The 26,281-nt window shown below is 35.8% G+C and overlaps 1 protein-coding gene and 1 pseudogene across 1 annotated transcript; both read right to left on the bottom strand.

The window, feature by feature from the left end:
• Nucleotides 1–7,090: 7,090 nt before the first annotated feature.
• Nucleotides 7,091–10,851, bottom strand: LOC131065998 (serine hydroxymethyltransferase 4). Its single transcript, XM_058000659.2, has 4 exons — nucleotides 9,935–10,851; nucleotides 7,949–8,339; nucleotides 7,675–7,776; nucleotides 7,091–7,494 (listed from the first exon to the last, which is right to left on the bottom strand). The coding sequence occupies exons 1-4, from the start codon at nucleotides 10,610–10,612 to the stop codon at nucleotides 7,250–7,252; spliced, it is 1,416 nt and encodes a 471-aa protein (XP_057856642.2). The 5' UTR covers nucleotides 10,613–10,851; the 3' UTR covers nucleotides 7,091–7,249.
• Nucleotides 10,852–20,187: 9,336 nt separating this feature from the next.
• On the bottom strand, nucleotides 20,188–20,276 carry LOC131066021 (small nucleolar RNA Z102/R77; annotated as a pseudogene).
• Between the last annotated feature and the right edge of the window lie 6,005 nt (nucleotides 20,277–26,281).

Below are 26,281 nucleotides of genomic sequence, written 5' to 3'. Positions count from 1 at the left end.
TCGAGATTCCGAAGTTCTCTCCTAGCCATTCTTCCTTCTTTTCTCTGGATCTCTGGAACCCCGAGGTTTTGAAGTTCTCTTCCTTTCCTTCCCTTTCGCCTCTTCGGAACTTCAGAGCCCCTTCCCTCCTTGCCTTTTCCCTCTAGTTCCCCCAGAGCTCCAGAACCCCAAGGTTCCAAAGTTCCTTCCTTAGCCCCTTTTATTCAGTTCTCTGGACCCCCTGCTGCTCTCCTCTCTCCTTCTTGGAACCCTGGGGTTCCGAGGATCTTTCCTTGTCTTCCCCACTTCGGGAACCCAAGTTTTTGAACTCCCTGGACTTCTTCTGATTGGTGACACTTTCGGATGGCATGATCGACACTCAAAGATTTAGCTTCGATAGTTTTGGTGACTTATGCACCTTCTTTTGTGAAGCCACAAGGGTGCATTTAATGTTTTTGGCAAGATTTCCATCAAGGGAGGTACGTGGCCATGCTTGTTGCAGTGACTTATGTCATGTCTGCATACTCTGACTTTGGAGGGTCAATCAATCCACCCTTCTCAGGGTTACCTTTTGTGGGTATGGCTAGGTTGCTTGCAAGTACTGAGGTCAAGTGCATGCACTTCCCTGCACTCCCAAAGTGACATGCAAGGGTCATGATCACTCTTGTAACGATTTTTCTATATAAGGTTGTTAAGCCTCATTGTAAGGGGTTCTCTCCATGCTGGCTTGAGCTATTCTATGCTCTCTCACTTCTCTTGTATTATTTTGTATTTTACAATTGTAAGTTGGCCATTGGCCTTATAATTAATTGAAATCACCATTCTTGCCTTCTTTCAACTTATGTATGTTGTGTATGTTTTCTTACCTTCATCATAGGTGTATGTTTTGTGGCTCTTCTCTCATTTATGTTGTGTTAACTTATTTCTGAGTGTGACTTGTGGGAAACCCTCTCCCCTCTTGGCATTCAACGAATTCTAACCTCCATACATTCATTGAGGTCACTCATACAACTAAAGTTTGTGCATCTCCTAGGTTTTTCAGTTGATTCTTTGTGTCATTTCAAGTAGGGAGAAGAACAATCTCTTCTTGGTGCATCACCTCCTTTTATTTCAAGCAATTATCTCTTCCCTTTACCTCTGCAAGTTGTTAGGATAGGCTTAGGAGTAAGTTTTGAAGTGTTGAGTTGGTTCAACACCTGAACCTAGATTGAGAAGGAAGTCGGCCTTCTCCGGAGATTCAACCCCTTGCAAGGTCCCACACTTTGAGGTTGTTTCCATGTTTCACAAGGTTGTTGAGTTGATAGCTCAGCAAGGGTGCGAGCTTTTGTGATAACAATTACCATCTTCAAATTTACCAAGAAATATAAGAATCTCAACCATACAAGGTTTTGTCTCAATATTCATGTCTATAAGGTGTGTATTGAATGGAACCAACTGGTATATTACCAAAAAATTCCTTTTGTTAGTAGCCTTTATGACAAACACTACCATATAATCAACATCTACTTCATTTATCAGCCACAATTAAAGAGATTTAAAGGCAACCTTTGTATCCCTGACAACAATTAGTTGTTCTTCAACCATCTATGTAATCCATAGTTACCAAAGATGGAGGTACTTGGAGACGCCAAGAGAGGCAGAAGCTAAACTGGCTCCAAAAACATAGTACGTTTGCATGAAATGCGCATAACATGAAAGTTAGTCACACATTTTACACCATTGATCGTACAAACTACGACTGTGATTTTCCAAGCAGTCAATAACTTGATGTACAACTGCGTTGTTTTGGAGCCAGAATAGCTGTGTCCGCCAAGAGACCAGTGCTAGTATCGATATGGTTAATTTTTAAAATAGGAGGTAAGAGTATAGGTGCCAATTTTTTTAATATAATTTAATAATTTCCACGAAGTATCATAACACGGAACTTCAAAAACAAGAACAATGGTAAAGTTTAACATTAATTGAAAAATTGAAAAATTCTCTTTAGAACATTACAATGACAGTTCACGAGTTTACAACTATTTATGTCCCTCTCAAAAAGTCTACATTGTCAATAGACCACACTATAACTTTGCATGGATTTTTGTCTTCCTACTATGCAGTTTCCTTATTTCCCTTCATTTTTGCTTTGTTGCAAGCTTATTTTATTTATTTGCCTTTCCTTTTTATCTTTACCATGTTTTGCCCTAAATTTTATGGTAGGATATGTCAATTTCTCATTGAAAGACTCGAAGACAATGGAGACAACAACCAAAAGCACCCTATGTGTCGGGATGTTTTCGAGGACGTATCTGGAACTAAAGATACGTCTCAAGGGGTAGGAGGCACGCTTCCTAATAACCATGATTTAATCGAGAGCAAGGCCTCACAAATTGATGGTATATTCCAGAGCATTTGCAAGCAATGGAGAATTGTTATAAATTGAAAACTAATTTGAAACAACACATGCACACAAAGCATTAGGTCAATACACATTCCTTTTTGTCTTTACCATGTTTTGCCCTAAATTTTCTGGTAGGATATGTCAATTTCTCGTTGAAAGACTTCGAAGACAATGGAGACAACAACCAAAAGCACCCTATGTCGGGATGTTTTCGAGGACGTCTCTGGAACCGAAGATACGTCTCAAGGGGTAGGAGGCACGCTTCCTAATAACCATGATTTAATCAAGAGCAAGGCCTCACAAATTGATGGTATATTCTAGAGCATTTAAATGCAAAGGAGAATTGTTATAAATTGAAAACTAATTTGAAACAACACATATACGCAACGGGATACGCTCAAAATCACCATACTTATATAATGTATATGGCCTCACAAGGAGAGTTCAAATAAAAAATGTCAAAGTCGACAATCAAAGAAGAAATCAAATGTCATGAAACCTTCTTGGGACCAAAGAAACAAATATTTCAAGTCACTTTTCAAACTTTGTTCAACTATATTTCATTTCAAACCTTGCACTCGAAAGGTTGTGGAGAACAGACCACATATAGATAAGTATTCATTAACTGTTATCTATTGCTTTCCCCAAACATGCTTCTTATTGCTTCAAGAAAGGAGTTATCAATTTGGTGATGTGTGGGATTTCAATTCTTTTGATTGGATCTCGTGGCAAGCATTTAAGGATAAATTTAAACAAAATGGTCAAAAGTTTTCTTATTTTTTGTGAAATCATTGGTCCCTATGGACCTTGTCATGAAAGTATGTACCCCATTGCAATGTAATTTTACCAAAGATTATTGTCAGTTGAATAAATATCATTTTTCTTGTTTTCCATTAAAGAAGATCTATTTAAAACTTCTTCATGGCTTTGTTGTTTGTAATTAGGGTGGCGGATTCCAATTGCCTTGGGCAACATTGGTATCCGCCTAAGGGGGCCAGCCCCTTCTCCAATGCATAAGGGTTGGGCCCTATACCTCATGCCATCTCCTCGCTTCATCCCCACTTTGCACTATAGCCAAACACGCCATCATGATAGGGCCAACCCTATCCTAAACATTTCGCATTAAGCAAATTAAATGAATTAAATAAATTAAAAGGTTTTAATTTATTTTGCAAGCCGACATGTTAAAGGGGTTTGCTCCACATATAAATAAGCATAAAACCCTCATCACAACTCACTCATTCAATTCTCACTTCATGCGAAATATATATGACTGGATAATGCGAACTTCAAGGAGAAAGACTACATCTGCACCTACAGCAATTACCTCTGCTACATCAGCAATTTAGATCTGCTAGTTGAGGTGTGAAATCCATCATTAGAAGTCAGCGAACTTGGTGAAGATAGAGCGAATTCCTCGAAGGTCTGCAATCTGGGTTAAAGGAGCAGCAAATCAGTAGCAACCAACACGTGACAGCAAACTAATCTGCCATTCTTTCTGTGATGGCAACATCTGCCTCTACAAGTTCTTGAGATAAGTGTTGTAATGATTACATAACCATAATCCATAATCAGATCCGAGGATCTTTTCTGGCTGGGTTTTTCCTCCTAGGAGGTTTCTCCAGGGTAACTATGTCTTGTCTTCATTTCATTCTCTTTCTTTACTATGCTTAAATCTGAAAACTATAAATCTCTAATCTAATTCATCTAATCAGTAAACAAATTCTGATTTTCTGAGTTTTAGTTAATCTGAAAGTGTTAAAATCAACCGGCTTGTCATTGAATCCCAAACTGAACAAACACTAAGTGTAAGTTTAGTGAAAGAAAATGAAAGAAATTGTGTACAAATTTGGAGAACTAAAACTAAGGTCAATGCTCAAATCTAAGCCTAGAAAGTCCTGCACTACAAACTACTAGTTGGGGAAAGATTGAAATTTAAGATCCAAACAATCATGCTCTTTTTGTTAGAACAATCATGCTCTTTTTGTTAGAACAATCATGCTCTTTTTGTTAGCACAATGAAAGCATAAAGCATATATTTTGGAACTATCTATAGCATGTAAAGAATGGAATGTTGTATTTAATCTTTTTCCTATTGTCTTTTAAGTAATCTTTTAGTTGGAACATAGCTTTGTTACGCGTTGGATTGTATGACAATGTGGTAGCTGATTCTGTTAAACAGTTTCTTTTACTTAATATAAAGAGATGTAGGTGCATTTCAATGTTTTCAAATCAGTCTACTCACAAGGGGACAGAAATCCTAAAGTTTTACTGTGACGCATTCTTTCAAATTGTCTCTCTTTGCTCTCAACTGTAGGGGAGTACCAAGAACATTAGCAAAATCAGATACTACATGAATTACATTAAGCATCAAACTCTCCAACATCAGAAAAATGTCATCCCATGCTCAAGACAGCTCCAAGGTTGGTTCAAGTTTAGTCTTGAGATGTAAATTGCTTAAGTTTGTTCATGTACATGTGGTCCATGGCATGGCGGCAAACTGTTCTATTTTGAGGTCTTGTTGGGCTGCAATCTCAATATATGTATCTAGTCATTTTTATTGCTGAGTGATCATTTGAAAATACTTAAGTTGTTCGTGTACAGCCTGTAGATGTAGATTTTGCCTGTTTGTGGCCTCTTGTATGGCTGCAATAATTATTGTTGTTGGACTGTTAACTCTATCGCTGTAGTTTGTCTTTGCTTGTGGCCTCTTATATGGCTGCAATAATTATTGTTGTTGGACTGTTAACTCTATCGCTGTAGTTTGTCTTTGCTTGTGGCCTCTTGTAGGGTTTGCATTAGTTATCTATGTTGGACTGTTACCTCTGTTTTTATAGTTAGTGCTGAATAGTCACTTGGTGTTTTCTTTGGCGGTCCTTGTGCTGCCCTCTTTCATTGTAATTTTTTATTTGCATCGATTCAATACCAAAAAAAACTACGAATTCAGAAGAATCAGTTTGCACAGATAGTTAGGAAGTGCAAAGTTGATATCTCTGTAATGGTAACTACCAATCTTCAGGAAAAGATCAAACACACTTTCTTCAAACCTAGTAGATTTTTCTGAGTTTTCTCATATTTGGTTGTAAATATAATTTTAAGCCTCAAAATAACATCCAGATATCACCTTTTTTAATGAAAACACTTGGAAACTGTACCCTTTTTTTAACACTTTCTACACAATTGTTTTGGCACTCGTCAATTAAATTGTCATCTTTGAAGATTCACCGTACCAAAGTTTTTTGCGATCATCACATGTTAAAGTTGCCTATATGTCCAAGGATTTTGCAGGATGCCCGACTCAATTTTGATACAAGATGTCTCACATGCAAGCAATTAAAAAAATAAAAATGGATGTCTTACGAGTCAGATCAAATACAGGACTGATTATAAGATAAGACCCCCCAGATCAAAAGGGAGCCATAAGATCCAAGCTGAGAGCAAAAAAGAAGTTGATAGGGACTTGAATAATTCCTCTAGAAGACAATCTTAATAACATCCTAGAAACCCGAGGCCACAGAAATGATTCAAAGTATGCACCTTTGATGTCGAATGTGCTCTTCACTTGCTCCTAGTTTATAATGACAAGGTTGTTTGATAAAGTCTTCAATGCTGGACAGTACATGTTTACTTGGCATTTTGGGGTGGATTTCTCATTTACAAAAGTATATTCTGTGCAAAGGTAAGATTTCCGGATCTGCCGCCACAACTGCAGTGGATGGTTTATGCGGCTTACTTTGAACCAAGGCAACTTAGTTTTGTTCCCTACAACAGCTCCTAACAATAACCTATTAGGTAAGTAGATGGAGCGCTTGTTTTAGGTTGTCTAGTCACTTGGGTAAGCTTCCCACTTATATAAATCTTATATAGCCAAGTTATTGCTTAAAAAAAAGAACTGTAATTTTGATTGTTTTGTGGCCTGCTACTATACTTTTAAATAAATTAAAATACTATAGTAACTAGAATGTCTGACCTTGGCATATCATGGTTTGATCTTGAGGTAAACAGGGGGTCAAACTCACTAAATCAATGTCAAACAAGCAAATAGTCCCTCTTTTACAGGAGGATTTCTTGTTATTACATTTAAAAACCAAAAATACATAACCAATGAAATCATCATTTGGTAACTTTCCCCACATTAACTGAAAAAGCTAAAATACATTTTACTGTTACCTTCATCTGCAATTCCTCAAGTATGAGGATCAAAACACTCGTGAGCAGTAACTATTTATCCATCAATCCATGAGCATAGCTCCCTCTATCACTAACTTTGTGATGTAGAGCATCTTACTTAAATTCTCCTGTGCACGTTCTGACCATGGAATTAAGGGAGTTTCTATTTTTAGTTCCTTTATTTTTCTTGTTGCTGCTTTCGTTTTGTTTCGGCAGTTTTGGATTTTATTTTTTTTTTGGAGGGGGGGGGGGGGGTTTGTGTAGTGGTCAGTGGACAGGTAGGCTGTAGCCACTGTCTGGGAGTCTTTAGTAAAGTTTTTTTATTTTAAGTTTGGAGAGCTGGGTTGAGGACAAGACAGGGATGAGAACAGAGGAGTGGTCTTGGTTAATGGAAATGGGAATTTATTTTATGAGTGATATCTTGGTGGGTTTCCAGAGATTTAACTTCTGATCAAAATGAGGAATTAAGAATGAGAAAAACTATTTGTAATTGATAGATTAAACTTCTGATCGAATGAAAAATTAAGAATGAGAAAAACTATTTGTAATTGAGAACAATTGAATCTGAATCTGTTCTTATTATTTTCTGGGATATTGCTATTTGTTTCTTGCAGATTTAATCTTCAATCTCTTGATTTAAGCTGCATCACTTTGAGACTTGAAACAATGCATCAAAAGCATAAAAAGAATGACATTATGCCATTTCAGTTCGTCCACTTAATCACGGTACTTCATTGTAGTTACATCAAAACCAGGCATGTCGAATGAAGCAGAGAACTTCTCAACTTCAACTTTCAGATTTTCCATATCTTTGTTGTTTGCAAGACCTTTGTTGAAGTCCTTAAGAAGCTTGCCGTATTCCTTCTGGATTGACAAGGTGATGTTGATAGCCTGGTGCAGGAACTCTGCAATCTTCTCAAAATCGGCTTCTTTGAGACCTCTGGAGGTCATCGCAGGGGCACCTACAATGAAAACACTAGAGTTAGAATTGCATATGAAATAACAATACCCACAATCACTACACGATTGGTGTTGCTGTAAGACTTTCAACTCCGATTACATCTATATTGACTAAACCAACAGTATCCAATTGAAGATTGTTACAACATAAAAGGTGAAAAAACTAAACTTAAATCACTCACCAATTCGTACACCTCCAGGAGAAAGAGCACTGCTGTCACCATAAACAGCATTCTTGTTGATTGTTATGTTACATAAATCACAAACCTTCTCAACCTTGTTTCCTGCAGCAGCAGATGATTGATAGCATTTTACTTAAAAATTTAAATCATTCCAAAGTCTCAATAAGACGAAGCATATTGAATGAACTTCATTAGTTTAAGCTTGTAGAGCCTATTTAACCAAATCTTGGAGATGTGAGAGAAGTAAAAGTGACTCTTGCGTAGATATGCTTACCAGTCAATCCCAGGGGTCGGAGATCCCATAGAACTAGGTGATTTTCTGTTCCATCCGTAACAAGTTTATATCCCTTGTTCATCAAGTAGTTCCCAAGGGCAACAGCGTTTGCCTTTACCTGCTTGGCATACGCCTTAAACCCAGGGGTCATTACCTGCTTAAGAGCCACAGCCAATGCTGCAATCTGGTGGTTGTGTGGCCCTCCCTGAAGAGATGGGAATACAGCAAAGTTGACTTTATCCTCGTAATCATAGACAGCATCTTCTGGCTGTCCCTTCTTTGGAGGCTTTGGTCCTTTCCTGTAGAAGATCATACCCGCTCTTGGCCCCCTCAAACTCTTGTGGGTAGTTGTGGTCACCAAATCACAATAGTCAAATGGATTTGCAGCTTCCTAATCACAACAACAAAGTGGACAAACGTAAGATTAAGGTAAGTCCCTTCTAGCTGTGTACCATATATACATAAAGAAGCTATGTTCTGACGGCACATATTTGTTCATGCAAGCTTGTTGAGGATCTCAAAGATTATATTTATGCCCAGATATATATATTACACCATGCATGACACAGATGTCATCAAAGATACAGAAGCATCAACCATCTGCAATAAAATATAACAAGGCTGGACCAAGTAAAGAGCCACAGTATGGACAAACTTGTGATCACACGAAGAATATTTTTGATAATGTGACACTGATATAAATGCCATGTGATAGGCGCCGATCTGAGATTATAGACAACCAAGTTTCCAAAGAAAATAGCCAAAATATAGACAAGACATATCTAGCATGTGGCAGGAGTGGAATTGAAATTATAGCCAACCAAGTTTTCAAATATTCAGCTTAAGGTCTGCTTGCCCATAGATTGTTGATAACAATATCTTGTTGTACCTTTTGTCATAAATGCAAGATCTACTACCATGCCAGAGAGAATATTTGATATAAGCATCGTAACTCAAATAAAGGCATAATTACTGCTTAAATAAAAGAGTACTTGGCTCTGGATAAACAAGTACATTAATAAGAACACAATCCAGACAGATCTGAAAGAATAAACCAATTATATATTCAACTCATATGTTTTCAACCCACAAATCAACTAGATCCAACAATCTATTACTAATTAAACCCATCTAACCATATGAGTTCCGCTGAGAAATAGAAAATACATAGGCACTTAGGAGCATAAGAACAAAAAGCGACTTAAAAACGGCATTGATTATCCATGCCACAAGTTGTCGAGAGCCAAATCCCTTAATCGGGAACATGGAGATGACTCGCAATCAAAGTCTAAGCTCGGCTTCTCATACTAGAAATATGCATATTTATATCAAAAATACTATTTAGGGATCTCAGAGATTAACCATGCATTCCATCAAAGTATTTAGTGATCTGACAGTAGCCTATAATGTGGGCGCAATCTCACAAAATTGAGACTATGAAAGTTAACCAATCAATCTCGTACTCATTTAGTCCGAGAAAAGAATACAAAAGTGAAAATGCATGTTTAAAAAATGCAAGGTTAGTATCCGGCATGTTATATAAAGCAAAATGCATCCTATTAGGTATCACTATCCCTCAAATCTCCATATACAGATCCATCCTAGTTGAACCAAGAGATTTCAGAATAGTCTAGATGTTATGCAAACGATAACACTTCAGTGAAAGCATGGAGGCGAATCCTAATGAAACCTATGGATGATAAGTTTGGGACTTCGTTGAAAAGTACCAAATAATCGTTTAGTGAGTACTAAACTTGAATAACATTTAACATAATTTTCCAGTTTTAATAAAGGCAATGGGAGCAACTTCAAGCAGATTTAAATGGTTCTGTACTAGCCCAGCAAAGATCCCGTTATGTAGAAAACTCATAAGAACAAAATATTTCACAAATATCAAACCTTACAATCTATACCTTATCTGGTTGTCTCTAAAATGATCTGTTCATTACAAAAGATATAATAAAATATAAGTGAAGCAATGAATACCTGAGCAGCAACAAGGCCACTGATATGAGCCATATCACACAAAAGCATAGCTCCGCACTTGTCAGCAACAGACCTCAACCTAGCATAATCCCAATCCCTGGGATATGCACTGCCTCCACAGATGATAAGCTTGGGCCTAAAGTCCAAGGCCTTCTCCTCCAATTTGGCATAATCAATATACCCAGTTTCCTGGCTAACCTTGTAAGGCAAGCTCTCGAAGTAAATTGATGTCGCAGAGATCTTCTTACCTCCAGCAGTATAGTACCCGTGAGTAAGATGCCCACCAGAAGGCAGGTCAAGCCCCATTATCCTATCATGTGGGTTAAGCAACGCAGTATAGGCTGCAAAATTAGCAGGACTCCCAGAGTAAGGTTGCACATTAACACCCCACTTCTCTGGATCCAGTCTGTAAGCCTGCAGGGCCCTTGATCTACACAAATTCTCAATGATATCTATGAATTCATTGCCTCCATAGTATCTGTTACCGGGCATGCCCTCTGAGTACTTATTGGTCAGGGGGCTTCCCAGAGCTTCAATGACTGCGAAGGAGGTGAAATTCTCAGAAGCTATGAGCTCAATCCCTCTGCTTTGCCTTCTCTTCTCCTTCTCTATCAGATCAAAGATCTCGAAATCCACCTCATTCAGTGGTGTGTTTCCCCATTCCTTCACAGAGTCCATTTTCAGAGAAAAAATGGAAAACCCAATTCAGGATATCGGAAAAAAGAAAAATAAAGACAAGACCCAACTCAGTTTGGGCAAAAGTGTCTACCCAAATCAAGAGTTTTCTCAGATATTGAGCTCTATAACACAGACCAGTACTAGAGGCTGGCTGTGTGGCACAATATTCAGCATATAGAAATATGAATTTATAGGAATATGGCGGTCACTGGCATGTGAGATTTTTTCCGTCGTATTACCAACCAATGTGGGGCTGGCCATTTCACCAAACAATGATATCTAATGTCCTAATTTGTTTCCTACAAGTTCGGAGCAAATGTAGACTGTCGATGCTGCACAATGTGGTTGGTGCGTTATGTTCCTAGGGTTCCTTATACAGATTATTTTGATTGTTTTATGAAATTATAAATATTATTAAATATTAAATAATAAAAGCATGTTGATTTGTGGGTATTTTCATGGACAAGTGGTTTGTTTAGTTATATGTTTTTATTTTTATTTTCATTTTGATGGTGGTGACATTACCTATACAAATCCTCTATTTTGCAACGCTCGAAAGTTTAAATGACATTTTCTTCATTTTGACATGTTGGGTTATGTTATCCAGTAAATAAGAGGATTGTTCAATTAGTTTAAAATCTCAAGTGAGAGTCTTAAAAGGCTTTTAATATTTTTTTAACAATTTTTAAATGTTTATGGTTTTTAAATTAGATAGTTTGATTTAAAAAAATTTTGATTTGTTAGTGAATAGTTAATTCATAATGAATCTATTAGAGATGAGATAGTTATAGACTAGTATACTTATATTTTAAAAATATATGTAAAAAATACAAATCTATTAAAGTTCTTCATGTAAAAAGTTGTGAATCTAGCTGGAGACAAGTGGTGAGGGTTCTATTTTATTAAGGAGCAATTTGTGGAGCAGGTAGCCCCATGGATAGTCAAACGGCTGCTTATTTTTATGCAATCTTCTTAAATTGTTTTGTAAATGAAATTATTGATAATATTTTTTACAAATAAAATTCATAAGCAAAATTCTAGGCAAGTAAAGTAAATAGGAGAGCAAAAAAATATGGTGAATCCATCTGTCTTTTTTTTCAATAAGCAATCTGCTTATTTCTAGCCCAATGCTCATAAGCAGCTGCACCCAAAAATTCATGCTTCCAATTCACATTACAAAAACCAATTGTTTTGATGTAAAACCCTCTATAAAATAAAAATTTAAAAATTAAGTAATATGTGACAAACAATAATTGAATAAGAGGACATAAAGCATATATAAGGGTTTACAAGTGTAAGAGAATAAAAAATTACCTCTCATAAATATTTATTTTAATATTAATTTAAGATAAAAAGTCTAGATTGGAACAATAAATGCAGAACTATTTTTAAATAAATTAAATATGATATTTGACTAGAAATAAAGAGTTGGGACTAGAACAATCAATGAAATTGAATTATTGAAATTTAAAAAATAAATGTGATACTTAATAAGAAATCTAAATGAGGAAATGCAATATCAATGATATCAAGGATCAATTTGTTAATATGTAAAAAGAAATAGAGAACTTCATCAAGCAAATGCCTTAAGTCTATAAAATGATAATAGCATTGTAGTTCAAATACATGTCTACAAAACTAATCTTTACACATGAAAGTGAACCTAGTGTGTGGAAATGAACTCAACCCACAAAATTGAACTACAATAAGGTAAAATAAGGTAAAACTTATATTGGTAGAAAGTTTATAGTTTTCTTAATAAACCATTTTCAATTCATCAATTTCGAATAATAGAAAGTTGTCAGCCACATGAGCTAAATCTGAAAAACCAAGGGAAACTTCTAAACACATTTTTGGTGTTAACTTTTTAGGTTTGACACCCCCAAGCCAAATCCCAAAGCAAACCCAAGGGAAATCCCAAAGTTACAATTTTTGTGAGAAAAAATAAATATTTGATTACAACGGATATCCAATTACAATGGATATCCATCCATAACAAATATCTATTTGTAATGGATTAATGGATATCCGTTCAGTTCACTACTTATTTAACTTTCTTTTTAATAACTAATTGGTTATGTCAACTAAACCCTTTGTGTTAGCTTTTCCATAGAATTGAATTAAAAAGGGATATCCATTTGGTGTGCCTACAAAAAGGAACAAATTGACCATTTTGAGTATTCCAACGATCCCCGCATTCTCTTTTTTGTCAAAAAACTTATGATCTATGTTTGTATCAGATAAAATTCACCTTTTGGGCCACTTGTTTACACAAAACTTAAGCTTTCAATCATTTTTTGAATATTTTTGGCAAGTATAATGGGGGGTAGTAGTCATTGGAAATGAAAATGCAAGATAAAACCTACAATGGAATAAATTGAATCTAATAGAGGAAAAGATAGAGAAAGACATGGGAAGAAAGACAAGGTATATCAAATACTCATCAAGGTGCTTAATCTTCTTCCTTACTCAAATGTTATTTCAAGTGAAGATGAAATTGAATTTGAAAATGTGGAGCATGATATTCAAATCGATATTGGAGATGTTGATATTGAAAATGAAAATGTTGAAATTGATATTGGAAATGTTGATATTGAAACTGAAAATGTTGGGATTGATATTGGAAATGTTGGCATTGAAAATGAAAATGTTGAAATTGATATTCGAAATGTTGATATTGAAAATGAAAATGTTGAGAATGAAAATAAAAATGTTGATAACAATGGAAATGAAAATGTTCAACGTTATCTATTGTTGAATTACATGGGAAGAGAAGTCCTTTGTGTGGAAGAAATAGAAATTGAAAATCCAACACATTTAGGAACCCCAAAATGGTTAGTTGAAATTGATGAGAATATAATTGAAAATATTGAAGGAAATCTCGGTCAACTCAAACCATTCAATTGTGGTCTACAAAAAAAATTTATCGACACTTTAGCAATAAGATAGAATCGAACAATGTCAACTTTTAGAAACTTTGCTAAAGAGATACAAAATGAGACCTTTGCTAGACAAATTGAAGATTCGTGTGAGTAAAAAAATTGAGAAAAATGCTATTATTGTCAAAAATCCTTTCAATGCTCTTAATTCTATTGGAAAGACTAGTAAGGAAAGAGATAAGCGAGTTGCTTGGAGAGTAATCACACCCCACTAGTAAGTCATCATTTGAGGAAGGCTCTCTTATTGAGGCAAACTTGTCTTGATATGGACCTAAATCGTAAAACATTGTTTAGAGCACTCAGAAGAAGAACAAGACTCGATAGTCCTCTTCAAAATGATACATGGGCTTTTAGTGAGAGGCTTCCATCTGTTGACAAGAAGCTAACCAAGAACGTAACGGATCAAATTCAACAATTTTTACACTCTAATTAGAGAGTATCACCCAATTTGAAGGATGTTTTAAAGTTGAGAATTGGTAAGCAAGATCACACACCACATCCTTAGTATTTCTTGGAATGTAGCCAAAGAATTTTGTGAGAAACACCCAACTTTGTAAATCTCTCAAAGGGTTTTTGAATCTTGTAAGCCATTTTATTGTGTACCTCTTAAAATTTATAATATATATTATAAATACCATGTAGAGTTTTCAAAGTATCATGATCTATTACAGTATATCCATTCTACTTTGCATAGTGACGAAATGCTACAAGAGTGTGGTGCAATGCAACTCCCTAAGTCATCCAAGGACTTATAAAAATGTTGTTTAGATGAGAAGTGTTTACAGTGTGGTGGGTTGTCAAAGTTTGTATCATGTTTTTGTGAGGATAGCAAACATGAATTTGGAAATAAAATGGTTGAAAAATGGGGTAGAAGACAATGAAATACAATTTGAAGAGTGGAGGTGAAGGTTCTCAGTGTGAGCTGGTAACAAGAGAAATTAGTGATGTTGATTTCATATCAAATTTTAAGAAAAATATTTTCTACAAGTATGCAAGGCATTGCCACATGTCTCAATGGTTAGATGAACAATTTAGCTCTTTTTTGATTGGTGTTATTATATATGTGGTCGATTTTGCTGAAAACTGCAGATTACAACGACAAAATGCGGGGCAATTTCATATTACACTTCTACTTAGGTTTCTATTTCTATGCACATCACATATAGACATGCCTATGATAGTATAGAAGAGGACTGGAAAATAATCAGGGAGTTCCATTTTCACATCAGTGATGAAAATTCTCGTTCATCAAAGTATGTGCAACATTGTTTTTATACTTTGAGTTCTTGTAGGAAAAAGGTATTGCACCAAGTCATCTCATTTGGTTAGATAATTGCACGGGTCAATTCAATAATACTCGTATATTTTATTGGTTGATTAGAATGCATGCAAAGAAGGGTGTACCTCATATATGGATTTTTTTTAAGTTGGGCATAGAAAGGGGAACATGATGGAGTACATACATGTGTGAAGAGAGCTCAAGTTAGGGAACTATTGAAGATTACAGGTGGTGCTACATTCAAAGATGCGTGTTCTTTTGTTGATTGGTGTAACCATGCATTGTCACAAGGAGAGACACTTGATTTACAAGTGTGTAGATTCTCTTGGTTGGTTGATGAGAGCATAGTGGGAGATAGATTGGATTGTCAAACAATTAGATGATCTTCGTATAGATGCATTCATTTTAAAGCTCAAATTCAAGTATATAGACCATTTGGTCATGATAATTCTCTTGCTTTTGTCACAATTATATTCAGTGTGAATGGGATCAATGCGAGTCAAGTGAGTGGGTAGAAAAATGGATTCAACAATATCTAGCACATTTATCTCGAGTAGCATCCACTTTATATGAAGAAATAGAAAGTTCACTTGACTAGATCTTGTACAACTAGGACATATTTATGCAATTGTTGTGCCACAAGGGAATGAAGAGAGATCAACTATTGGTTGGCATGATGGGTATGAGGAAATCATAAGCTAACTCAACCAATGATAGATGATGATGGGTTCGTATATCCTACAAGTTTAGTTGTTGTTGTTGGAACTTGGTAGTGAACACATATGATTAGGAAGAATGGAATACATTGATTTGAGGACTATGAGAGACACAAAACCATTCTCATGTATTCACAGCTTGTTATAGAAATAAATGTTCACTTATTGAAACATCATTCCAAATGAAGAATAAAAGAACAATGGACATTTGATAGTGCCAATAATGGAGCAACGTTGAATATGACGAGGGTAAGAGATGACCCTTGAAAAACACTTGAGTATCATATGTGGCTCATACCATATGGGATAGGTATGATAATTATGATGATTATGAATGTCATGCAAACATTATGCCTATGCATAGATTTGCATTTGAGTGGATTATAAAGGTGGAGATGATTCTACTAAATTACTGCAATCCAATGATTTGTTTGGTTAAGAAACTTAGTTTTTATCATGGCTTGGGAATGCAAGGGTTAGGAAATTCATGGGAGAATTTGATTCAACTACCAAATCAAAGAAGTGTGGTTGATCTTTTGGTTGGACACTCTAAGTAATGGAAAGTACAATGCATTATTACTAATAGCATCCCTATGGTTCATTAGGGTTGTCATATTTTCATTAGAGTTGTCTTAGGTTCATTAGGACTACCCTTTTTTCATTTCAAAGAATGAGCATAAAACTTTGTTGTTCATGTTGCTTATGTAGGTCTTTATTTATATGCAGGCACAACTCTACACAAGCTTGGAGTAGGACATGAGGTTACAATGGCAATGCAATTAATATTGGAGTTCATGTTACTTTCATTATTCAATTGCTTTTAGTCAATATTCTTTCTTTAATGATGACATATTTAATAATATTGCAATATAGGTGTTTTTGAGAGTATCAATGGTTGGAGCTCTACATTATAGACAAAGGATATTAGAGGAACATGTATTAGTTATGTATCTAGGATACCTTGATAGCAGGATGCATTGATGTACTTGTACATGATGACATTGATGTAGTTATTTTGATGATATATGATGTAATTATATTGATTATAAATGATGTATTTGTATATGACGATATTGATGCAATTGAATTTATGATATATAATATATTTATACATGAGAACATGGACAATCATAAGGACTTGTTATTGTAATGGTGATTATTTGTCTAGAATGTATGTAAATTATGATAATTTTGATGAAAAAGAACTAATAAGGCTTATGTGTATGACCCACTTATATATGCTCATGGATGTCACATGTATGTGTAATGGTGATTATGGGTCTAGAATGTATGCAAATTATGATGATTATAATAAAAAAGATGCATAGACTAACAAATCTTATTATGTATGTTTGTGGATGTTACATGTATGTGTAATTGTGATTATGTGTCTAGAATGTATGCAAATTGCAATGATTGTAATGAAAAAGATGCATAGAGTAACAAATCGTATGTGTATGACTTGCTTATGTATGTTCATAAATGTCACGTGTATGTGTAATGGTGATTATGTGTGTAGAATGTATGCAAATTATAATGATTATGATGAATAATATGCATAGACTAACAAATCTCATGCATATGACCTACTTACATTTGCATTTATAGTATTAGTTCATTTTAGTTAGCCTGTGTATTCATGTGTATCATCATTTCCATTAGGGCTTAATATTGGCTTGTTAGTATATATTTATCCTTTTCATCTTCATTATCATTTCATTAGGGTCTTTCTACATTCATTAGGGTTGTCTTAGGTGCATTAGGGCTTAATATAGGTTCGTTAGTCTATATTTGTCCTTTTCATCCTCATTATCATTTTATTAGGGTTTCCCTACAGTCATTAGGGTTTTCCTAGGTTCATTAAGGTTGTCCTAGGTTCATTAGGGTTGTCCTATTTTCATTAAGATTATCCTAGGTTCATTAGGATTGTCCTACATTCATTAGGGTCATCCTAGGTTCATTCCCTATTTTTATTGGGACTACCTTATAATCATTGGCTAGGGCATGGCCTTGAATGTTCAGGAAAGTTGGGAAGCATAACTAACACAAACCAACCTACTTGGACGTGTCGGAACTAACAATTAGGTGCCACAAATAATAGATCAAAAATTAAGCTACCTCACAACTTTGCATTGCATGTATCTGATGATTTTTTAATTAGCAAAAAAATTATTGCCTTAATAAAATGGATATGAGTCTTGAAAATATGAGAGGTTATTTTAGAGGGGCCTCACATGACCTATAGGCTCAAATGGATAGCTTGTATGTTCCTAGGATTCTAAGAAATTACCCATTAAAATTTGACAGTTTTTTGAAATTGGAGCACTTATAAGATAGTGTCACTACGGTATGGCCATGAATGCTCGAGCGAGTTGGGAAGCAAAAAAAGGAGCATACCTATCATAAAACATTTTTGGGTTCATGTTGATGACTCATGCTCATGACGAACATAACAAAAATTAGGCTACATTGCAACTTTGCATTGCATGCATCTGACCATTTTTGCATCAACAAAAAAAATGCTACCCTAAGAAAATGGGTCTGACACTTGAAAATTTGAGATAGGTTATTGTAGAGGGGCCTCAATGAACTTGTACATTAAAAAATATTGTTCGTATGTGTCTTCGATTCTGAGAAACAACTTGTCAAAATTTAACATTTTTTTAAACTTAGGGCACTTAAGAGATAGTGTCGCTATAGTATGGCCCTAAATGTTTGGACATGTTAGAAAGAAAAATAGGAGCATTCCTATCATAGACCCACCTACCTAGATGTTTTTATTTTGGAAAATTCATGCCTACGATGAATAGAACGAAATTGACTAGCTTGCAACTTTGCATTGCATGCATCTAACTATTTTTGAATCAACAGAAAATGTTTGCCCTAAGAAAATGGGTTTGTGTCTTGAAAATATGAGAGGTTATTGTAGAGGGGATTCACATGACCTTGTAGGTTCAAATGAATTGTTCTTATGTGCCCCAAACTAGAAGAAATAGCCTATCAAAGTTTGATAATTTTTTAACTTAGGGCACTTAAAAGATAGTGTTTCTATGGTATGGCCCTAAATGTTTGAACGAGTTGGGAAGAAAAATAGGAGCATGCCTACAATAAAACCACCTACCTAGACATGTTCATGCTCATAATGAACAAAATGAAAAATAGGCTACCTCGCAACTTTAAATTGCATGCATTTGATGATTTTTGCATCAACAGAAAAATTGTTGCCCTAAGAAAATGGGTCCAAGTGTTGAAAATCTAAATTAGGTTATTGTGGAGGGGCCTCATATGACCTTGTTGGTTCAAATATATCATTTATATGTACCCCAAAATTTGAGAAACAACTCATTAAAATTCAATTTTTTTTTGAATTTAGAGCACTTAGAGATATTGTCACTATGGTATGGCCCTGTAACGTCCTAAAATTGCACCCCTCATAATTTTTGGTTGCATTTGGGTCTTTGCCTTAGTTTTAGTGCCCCTCGGCCTCATCGAAGACCTAAATATGCTCGTGCACATCAAAAACACCTTACAACTTAACAATGCACTCAAAAGTCCCCTCAATCCTGCCCCAAAATAGGGTAGGACCAAGGCGTGGCACCCTATTCCCCCTTAATGGGGACCTATCTTGACCCCCTCCCCTTGACCTAACTCAAATTTGTAGTGGAAAAATCCCCTCTATGTCAGCTCAAGTCAGAAAATTAGTCAATTAATCCTACTGGCAAGTATATAAGAGGAATTTCCCCTCTCATTTGATGATCCACAATCATTATCAAGCATTCAAGAGTTCAAGAGAAATTGAGCATTTTCAGTCTTCCTTCAAGCTTTGGAGTAGCAATAGAGTCAAGATTTCAAGCATTGAATGTTAATTCTATGAGGATCCAGTTAATACTGAGAGGGGGGTGAATCAATATTAACACCAATTTGAAACTTTAAACCTAAATCAAACTTACAACAAATCCAACTTCATTTACCACATATGCCAACTCATTAAATGGTACTAGTAACCACTGATAAATCTCTAATAAACTGTTATAACTGGTGTATTAAGAAATAATGAATAAACTAAAGAGAATCAATAACTTAACATGAAAATCATTCCACACATGAACACCATATTTTTTACGTGGAAACCCAAATAGGGAAAAAACCACAGTGGGAGTTAGTAACCACAAATATTTATACTCTTTTGAAGTATACCCTTTTAGGATCTTACAATACGCCCTGTTAGGAGTAAACCTTGTTAGGTGTCACCCGGTTAAGGGATTTGGATGTTTAGCCCGGCTAGGAGCTTAATGACCCGTTAGGATCAACCTCGTGAGAGGATTTACCACTCTTTTTGAGAGCTGCCCTGTTAGGGGATTTACAAGATTAAGGCCTATCAGGACCTACTCGGTTAAGGGATTTAATCTGCTGTAACTGTTAGGAAACAATAGTGAAAAAGTGATTTGTTACTTGCACTTCTCAGCTTGCTAAATCAAATCTAGTTATGCTCCATTATCTACAACTCTCAGGCAAATCTCACTCTTCTTTGGTACAGCAACACACTCTTCTCTAGGACCACCGACACACTAAACATCAACCTTACTGACATAAATAACCTTTACAACTAGGTCGACATCAAAACCCTAAGACTTACTACAAAGATCATCATAAATATTTACAACTCATTATAGATCATCATATGGATCATTAAAATCAATTACAAATCAATATTAGTCGTTGATTGATCGTAAGTCCTCATAGCAAGTTGATCTGGTACAAAGTCAAACTCTTATCTCATTTCGCTAAGAAATTTGCACATTCCCAAGAAATTCACTCTCCAAACATGCCAAAATATCTTTCAAACATTTCACGTGGTTTGTGTTGCGTTTTCATCAACATGTAGAGTTGATGTCGATCACCGCCAAACCAAAAATCATTACCAGTTCGATGATTTTCACCAGTTCTAAAACCCTTCTTAAACCCTGGGAAAACTTCATCAGAAATTAGAAACATGCCTTTTGATGGTCATCATAAGATGTCATTCCGGTTAGATACTCATTACCATGATAAAAGCTTACATTCCAAACCGCAAATCACCAATCATCCCCTTCAAGTAAAACATCTCTTCATTTACTGGTTAAAGTCCTATTTCACAGTCTTCTGTGTATTATCAGTAAACCCTGTCTCTGGTAGACTAAATCAATTAGATGAAAAACCAAACATCAAATAACATCATTAATCATCAATTGCCATCAATGACAATACAGATAACTGATCAAGTCATCTAATAAAAAAATCTCAATCTCTTCATCACAAATAGTCTTCTATCATCTACCGGTTCAATCATCAATCCTTAACCACATCACCTCATCTGCATCAGTTATGTTAGTCATGCCAACATTCTCCCCCTTTGGCATTGATGGCAACACCAATCAGATATACCAATCAAATTGCAACACCATCACTGCTACTTGTTGTTGGTATCATATCATTTGTCGGTCTCCTCCTTTTGTCTTCTCCCCCTAAACCAATACTTCTCCAACTTCTCTGATCTTGTTCTTCTCCCAAATTTGATCTTGTTCTTCTCCCAAATATTATCTTTCTCTTCTCCCCCTTTGACAACAATTTCAAAGGTGTATGTGCATCACTGATCTTCTTTACTATTGCTTCTATCATCATCATCTTTGCTAACCAAATTAGAACATTATATCTGATCATTATATTAGATCATTAAATCAAAGCTTTATATTTGAGTTTCTCCCCCTATGGGGTAGCTTGCACCTCATCAATCCTTAGTGAAGAATAAACATTAGATCCACATGATTGATGAATCTCCATCACTCTAGTTCTTCTGATGTAGGGTCCTAACCCCTAGTTTACCTCTAAAAAACTCAAAGGTAGTCTTAGGTAAGGGCTTGGTAAAGATATCAGTTATTTGATCTTTAATCTTCACATATTCCAACTTGACCTATTTTTCTTGAACTTTTTCCCTTTGAAAATGATACTTCAATTCAATACACTTGTTTCTAGCATGAAGTACATGATTCTTAGAAATATTTATTGCACTTGTATTATCACAATAGATAGTCACTGGTTCAGACATATCTATTTTGAATCCTTCTAGCACATGTCTCATCCATATTGTCTGCGTGCAATTCATGGATGCAACAACATACTCTGCTTCAATTGTAGATTGAGAAACACATGTTTGTTTCTTGCTCATCCATGCCACTAATCTTCTACCAAGAAGAAAGGCTCCACCAGTTGTGTTTTTCCAATCATCCACATTACCTGCCAAATCTGCATCAGTAAAGACATCCAAAGTAAAATCTCCTTTATAGGGATACCATAAACCATAGTCTATTGTGCCTTTGAGATACCAAAAAATTCTCTTCACTGCCACCAAATGTGTCTCCTTAGGCTCTTTCTGAAATTTGGCAACTAATCCAACAACATGAGCAATGTTCAACCTACTATGAACAACATAGTGCAACTTACCAATCATAGACATGTACTCTTTTTCACAAACAATGGGAGAATCATCTTGTTTGGACAACTTGCAGCCTATCAACATCGATGTTCCTATCGGTTTGTAGTCTTCCATGCCAAATGTCTTCAACACCTCTTTGACATACTTGCTCTAACAAATAAAGATACTACCATCCAGTTGTTGGACCTATAACCCAATAAAGAACTTTATTTCACCGATTATAGACATTTCAAATTCCTTTTTTCATTACATCAGCAGAATCCATTCACATATCATCATTTCCACCAAAAATTATGTCATCGACAAACACTTCTGCTATCAGCATCTTATCTCCATCAGTCTTCAAATAAATGTTGTTGTCCTCACTGGTACGTTGGAATCCAATTTTGATCAGATGTGCATGTAATCTCTCATACCATGCTCTTGGTGCCTACTTTGGACCATATAGTGTTTTATGCAATTTACATACCATGTCTTTATCATCAGATAGAGAAAATCCATCTAGCTGTTCAATTTAGACTTCTTCTTCTAGAATCCCATTCTGAAAGGCTAATTCAACATCCATTTGGTAAACTTTGAATCCCTTAGATGCAACAAATGCTAGCAACATTCTCACTCCTTCTAATCTAGCAACCAGTGCAAAGGTCTCTCCATAATCCTCACCTTCTTCCTGTGCTTACCCTTTGCAGACTAACCTCACCTTGTTTCTTACAATTTTTCCTTCTTCATCCAACTTATTCCTAAAGACCAATTTTGTTCCAATTACATTATTATCCTCCGATCTAGGAACAAGTGACCATGTCTGGTTCTTCTCAATTTGATCTAATTCTTCATTCATTGCATTAACCCAATCATTATCTTTTAGTGCTTCCTTTACTGTTTTGGGTTCTATTATAGATATCAAGTAGGAGTTTTCTCTGATTTTCCTCCTTGTTTGCACACCAACATTCTTATCACCAATTATCTTCTCTTGTGAATGGTTTAATCTGGCACACCTAGGCAATACTAGTACTGGTTTTGCATCTTTTCTTGTTCTTTATTTTCTTCATCATTGTCATCACTTACCGGTTGAGCACCTAATTCTCCATTTGTCAGTTCTTCATTGTTATGTGCTTTTGGTTCAATAATCACACGTTTCTCATCATCTTTTTAGGCTCGGATCTGCTGGTACCTTCTGACATTCCAGTGAGATCATCTACCTTCACATTATCACTTTCAATAATCTTCTTAGTTTTCTTATTGTAACATTTGTATGCCTTACTTCTAGTAGAGTAACCAAGAAAGATTCCCTCATCAGATTTTGCATCAAATTTCGCAATGTGATTATCTTTCTTAATAAAACATTGACTCCCAAAATTTTTGAAATAATTTACACAAGGAGTTTTTCCTTACCATAGCTCATAGGGTGTTTTGTTGTTACCTCTTTTTACTAGTAGCCGGTTTAAAGTATATACAATAGTGCTGATTGCTTCTCTCCAAAATATTTTAGGTACATTACCCTATAATAGCATTGTTCTAGCAGCTTCAACTATTTTTCTATTCATCCTTTCTACTATGCCATTCTGTTGTGGTGTCCTCAGAGCTGACATCTGTCTCTTGATACCTTGTCCATCATAATAATTAACAAATTCATCAGATGTGAATTCTCCTCCCCGATCTGATCTTAAACACTTCAAGTTCTTACCAGTTTCATTCTCAACCAGAGCTTTAAATAATTTAAGTCTACTATATGCTTCTAATTTCTCCTTTAAAAATTTTACCCACATCATTTTTGGATAGTCATCGGTGAAAATCATGAAATACCTATCACTGTAATAACTCTATATTCTCATAGGGCCACAAAGATAAGTATGTACCTGTAATGGTGGGGAAATGGTGAATGATAGATCAAGACGAAAACTACCCTGTCCCTAAAAGACAGGTGAGAGTTTCACTATTGATTATCCTTCAAGCACTTTTCACCATTACATTAGGAAGGGGGAGATGATAATTCACTAGATTCAATCTCTCCACACAAAGATGGTAGATTGAATTCTAAATGAATTGGGAATGCTAAGTTGATCCCCTCTTCCTTGTTTGATTTGGAAAGGAAATTGATTGAATTATGTAGTGCAAAAGTGACAAAGAATCGATTATAACTTGAGATCAATATATGGGATGAAGTTGTGCATCTGGATCTGGCAATAAATTTTGAGACGAAGTTGCCCTGTGAATTTGAGGAAAAGTTGCCCAGACTGTGGTAGGAATGTACACGGTCCTTCGAAAAAATCCATGAAATGAAAAGGGTTTTTCCACCTCTGTAAACAAAGCCCGAATCCAAAATTACAACTATGCACCTACAACCTATAAATAGAAAAGAGAGGAAAATGGGTTGGGATTGGGTGTTTTCCTTTAGGTTAAACCCCAGTTTTGGAATCAACCAAGTAATGAAAGAAAATACTTGCAAGTAGATGTAAATGAAAGGCAGAAAATTGTAAATCGCCTCAAGGGAGGTTGTAGTAGCAATGTTGATAGAAATGATTATGTGGGATTGAATGTTGAAATCAATCTCCTCTTCAATGGTTGGATCCTTGACTTGAATGCAACACCTAGCCTTGAAGGGAGACTTGAGAATGCTCAATGCTGGAAAACAATGCTTGAATGCTCTTGAATGCTCGATCTCTTATGCAACTTGAACTTATCGAAATTCCACCTTATTGAACTTATGCAAATGAGAGGACAAATGCCCCTTAGATACATGTTAATGAGTTTTATTTTCATCACGGGCCGACATCGAGAGAGTTTTCCTGCTCACTCCACAACCCACGATGCATGCTCTAGCAAGGTCCTTCCCCAAAATAGGGCAGGGACAAGGACGCCACGCCCCTGTCTTGGGAGACAAGGGCATCAATCCCCTATCCTAGGGGGGATAGGGGCACCACACCCTTATCCTACCTCATTCTCCAAGGAAGAGTGTAGAAAAAGTGATGTGAAGGCCAAGGAAGAAGTTTTTTTTGCAAGCCAAGTAATCTCTGGTCTTCGATCAAGCTAGAAGATTCGAGTTTGCATGCATGAGGACCCTAATGCAGTCTAAAATTGCTAGGGTTGCAATTTTATGACACTACATTTAGCCCCCACTTTAGCGAGAGTATAAGCATATGCCAATACTATTGGTAAAGTACAAGGAAACAAGATTGAAAGACTTTTACCATGTCAAGGAGGCAAGATGCACCAAGCCCCCAATGGACTTAGGATCTTACGACTTCGATTGACAAAGTAAAAGGGAAGATTGAGAAGGGGAGAACTGTGACTGCAAGTAGAAAAGTTCCCTTTTCTATGAGTCATGAAAGCAAGGATACTAAATATTACAAAGCAAAACAAAGTTTACTAAGTAATTCTAAGTATCACAAGAAGGAAAGTACGAGCGGAGTGTATGCCCCCATGTTAAAGTGATCACACGTGCCTTATCAGGAATGATTGCTTTAAGGTAGGATACACCTAAGAGATAAAGATAGATAGAGAGTATGTTATCGCAAGAATTTAGCCCCCAATCGAGGTATAAACCCAAGGATAATGAACACAAAACATGAGGTAGTGTCGCTTTCCTCGGGGTGAGCATGTTGTATGATAACTCATATATATCATGTATGTATATGCATATAATAATCTTCATTCCCCAAAGAAGGACACTGTCTTAGAAGAAAGGGAATAGAGGATGTCTTTTGAGTCAACATGAAAGAGACCAAGAAAAGATCTCAATGCTTTGCATCGTCCCCAAGTAGACATTAAGGGAAAAATAGAAGAATAGGGATACACATAGAAGAATGGTCACAAAAGAGAAAGAAAGAAGAGAGAGAGGGATCTATAGTGCTAGTATCGCTAATCTAGCACAACATCTGCATCCCAATCTTGTTGATCACTATTTCAGGAAGGCGAGCAAATGCTAGAGGAGCAACATCGAGCATAGTAGATAGAGATATCACAAGATCCAAAGAAGGACTATGCTCATGTTGTAAGTCACTTTGTTCGATTCGAGGAGCTTGGATTAGGGTTTGTGAAAACTCATACGATAAATGCTTGTCTCTGTAAACATACTCATACTCACTATCAAAAGCATTAGGAGTTGTATTGCCATTATGAATAAAATTTTCACCCATTTCTTCATCAAAGTTTAAAGAAAGAGGAGGAAGAACATGAATAGGAGTAAAACCATCACATGTTTTATGCAACTTATGATTTTGAGATGTAGGTTGAACATCTTTCTTAGGAGAAAAGGGAGTCATG

This window comes from Cryptomeria japonica, chromosome 3 (assembly GCF_030272615.1).
Source record: "Cryptomeria japonica chromosome 3, Sugi_1.0, whole genome shotgun sequence".
In the NCBI taxonomy this organism is placed as follows: Eukaryota; Viridiplantae; Streptophyta; class Pinopsida; order Cupressales; family Cupressaceae; genus Cryptomeria; species Cryptomeria japonica.
This window is presented reverse-complemented; position numbering and strand designations above follow the sequence as displayed.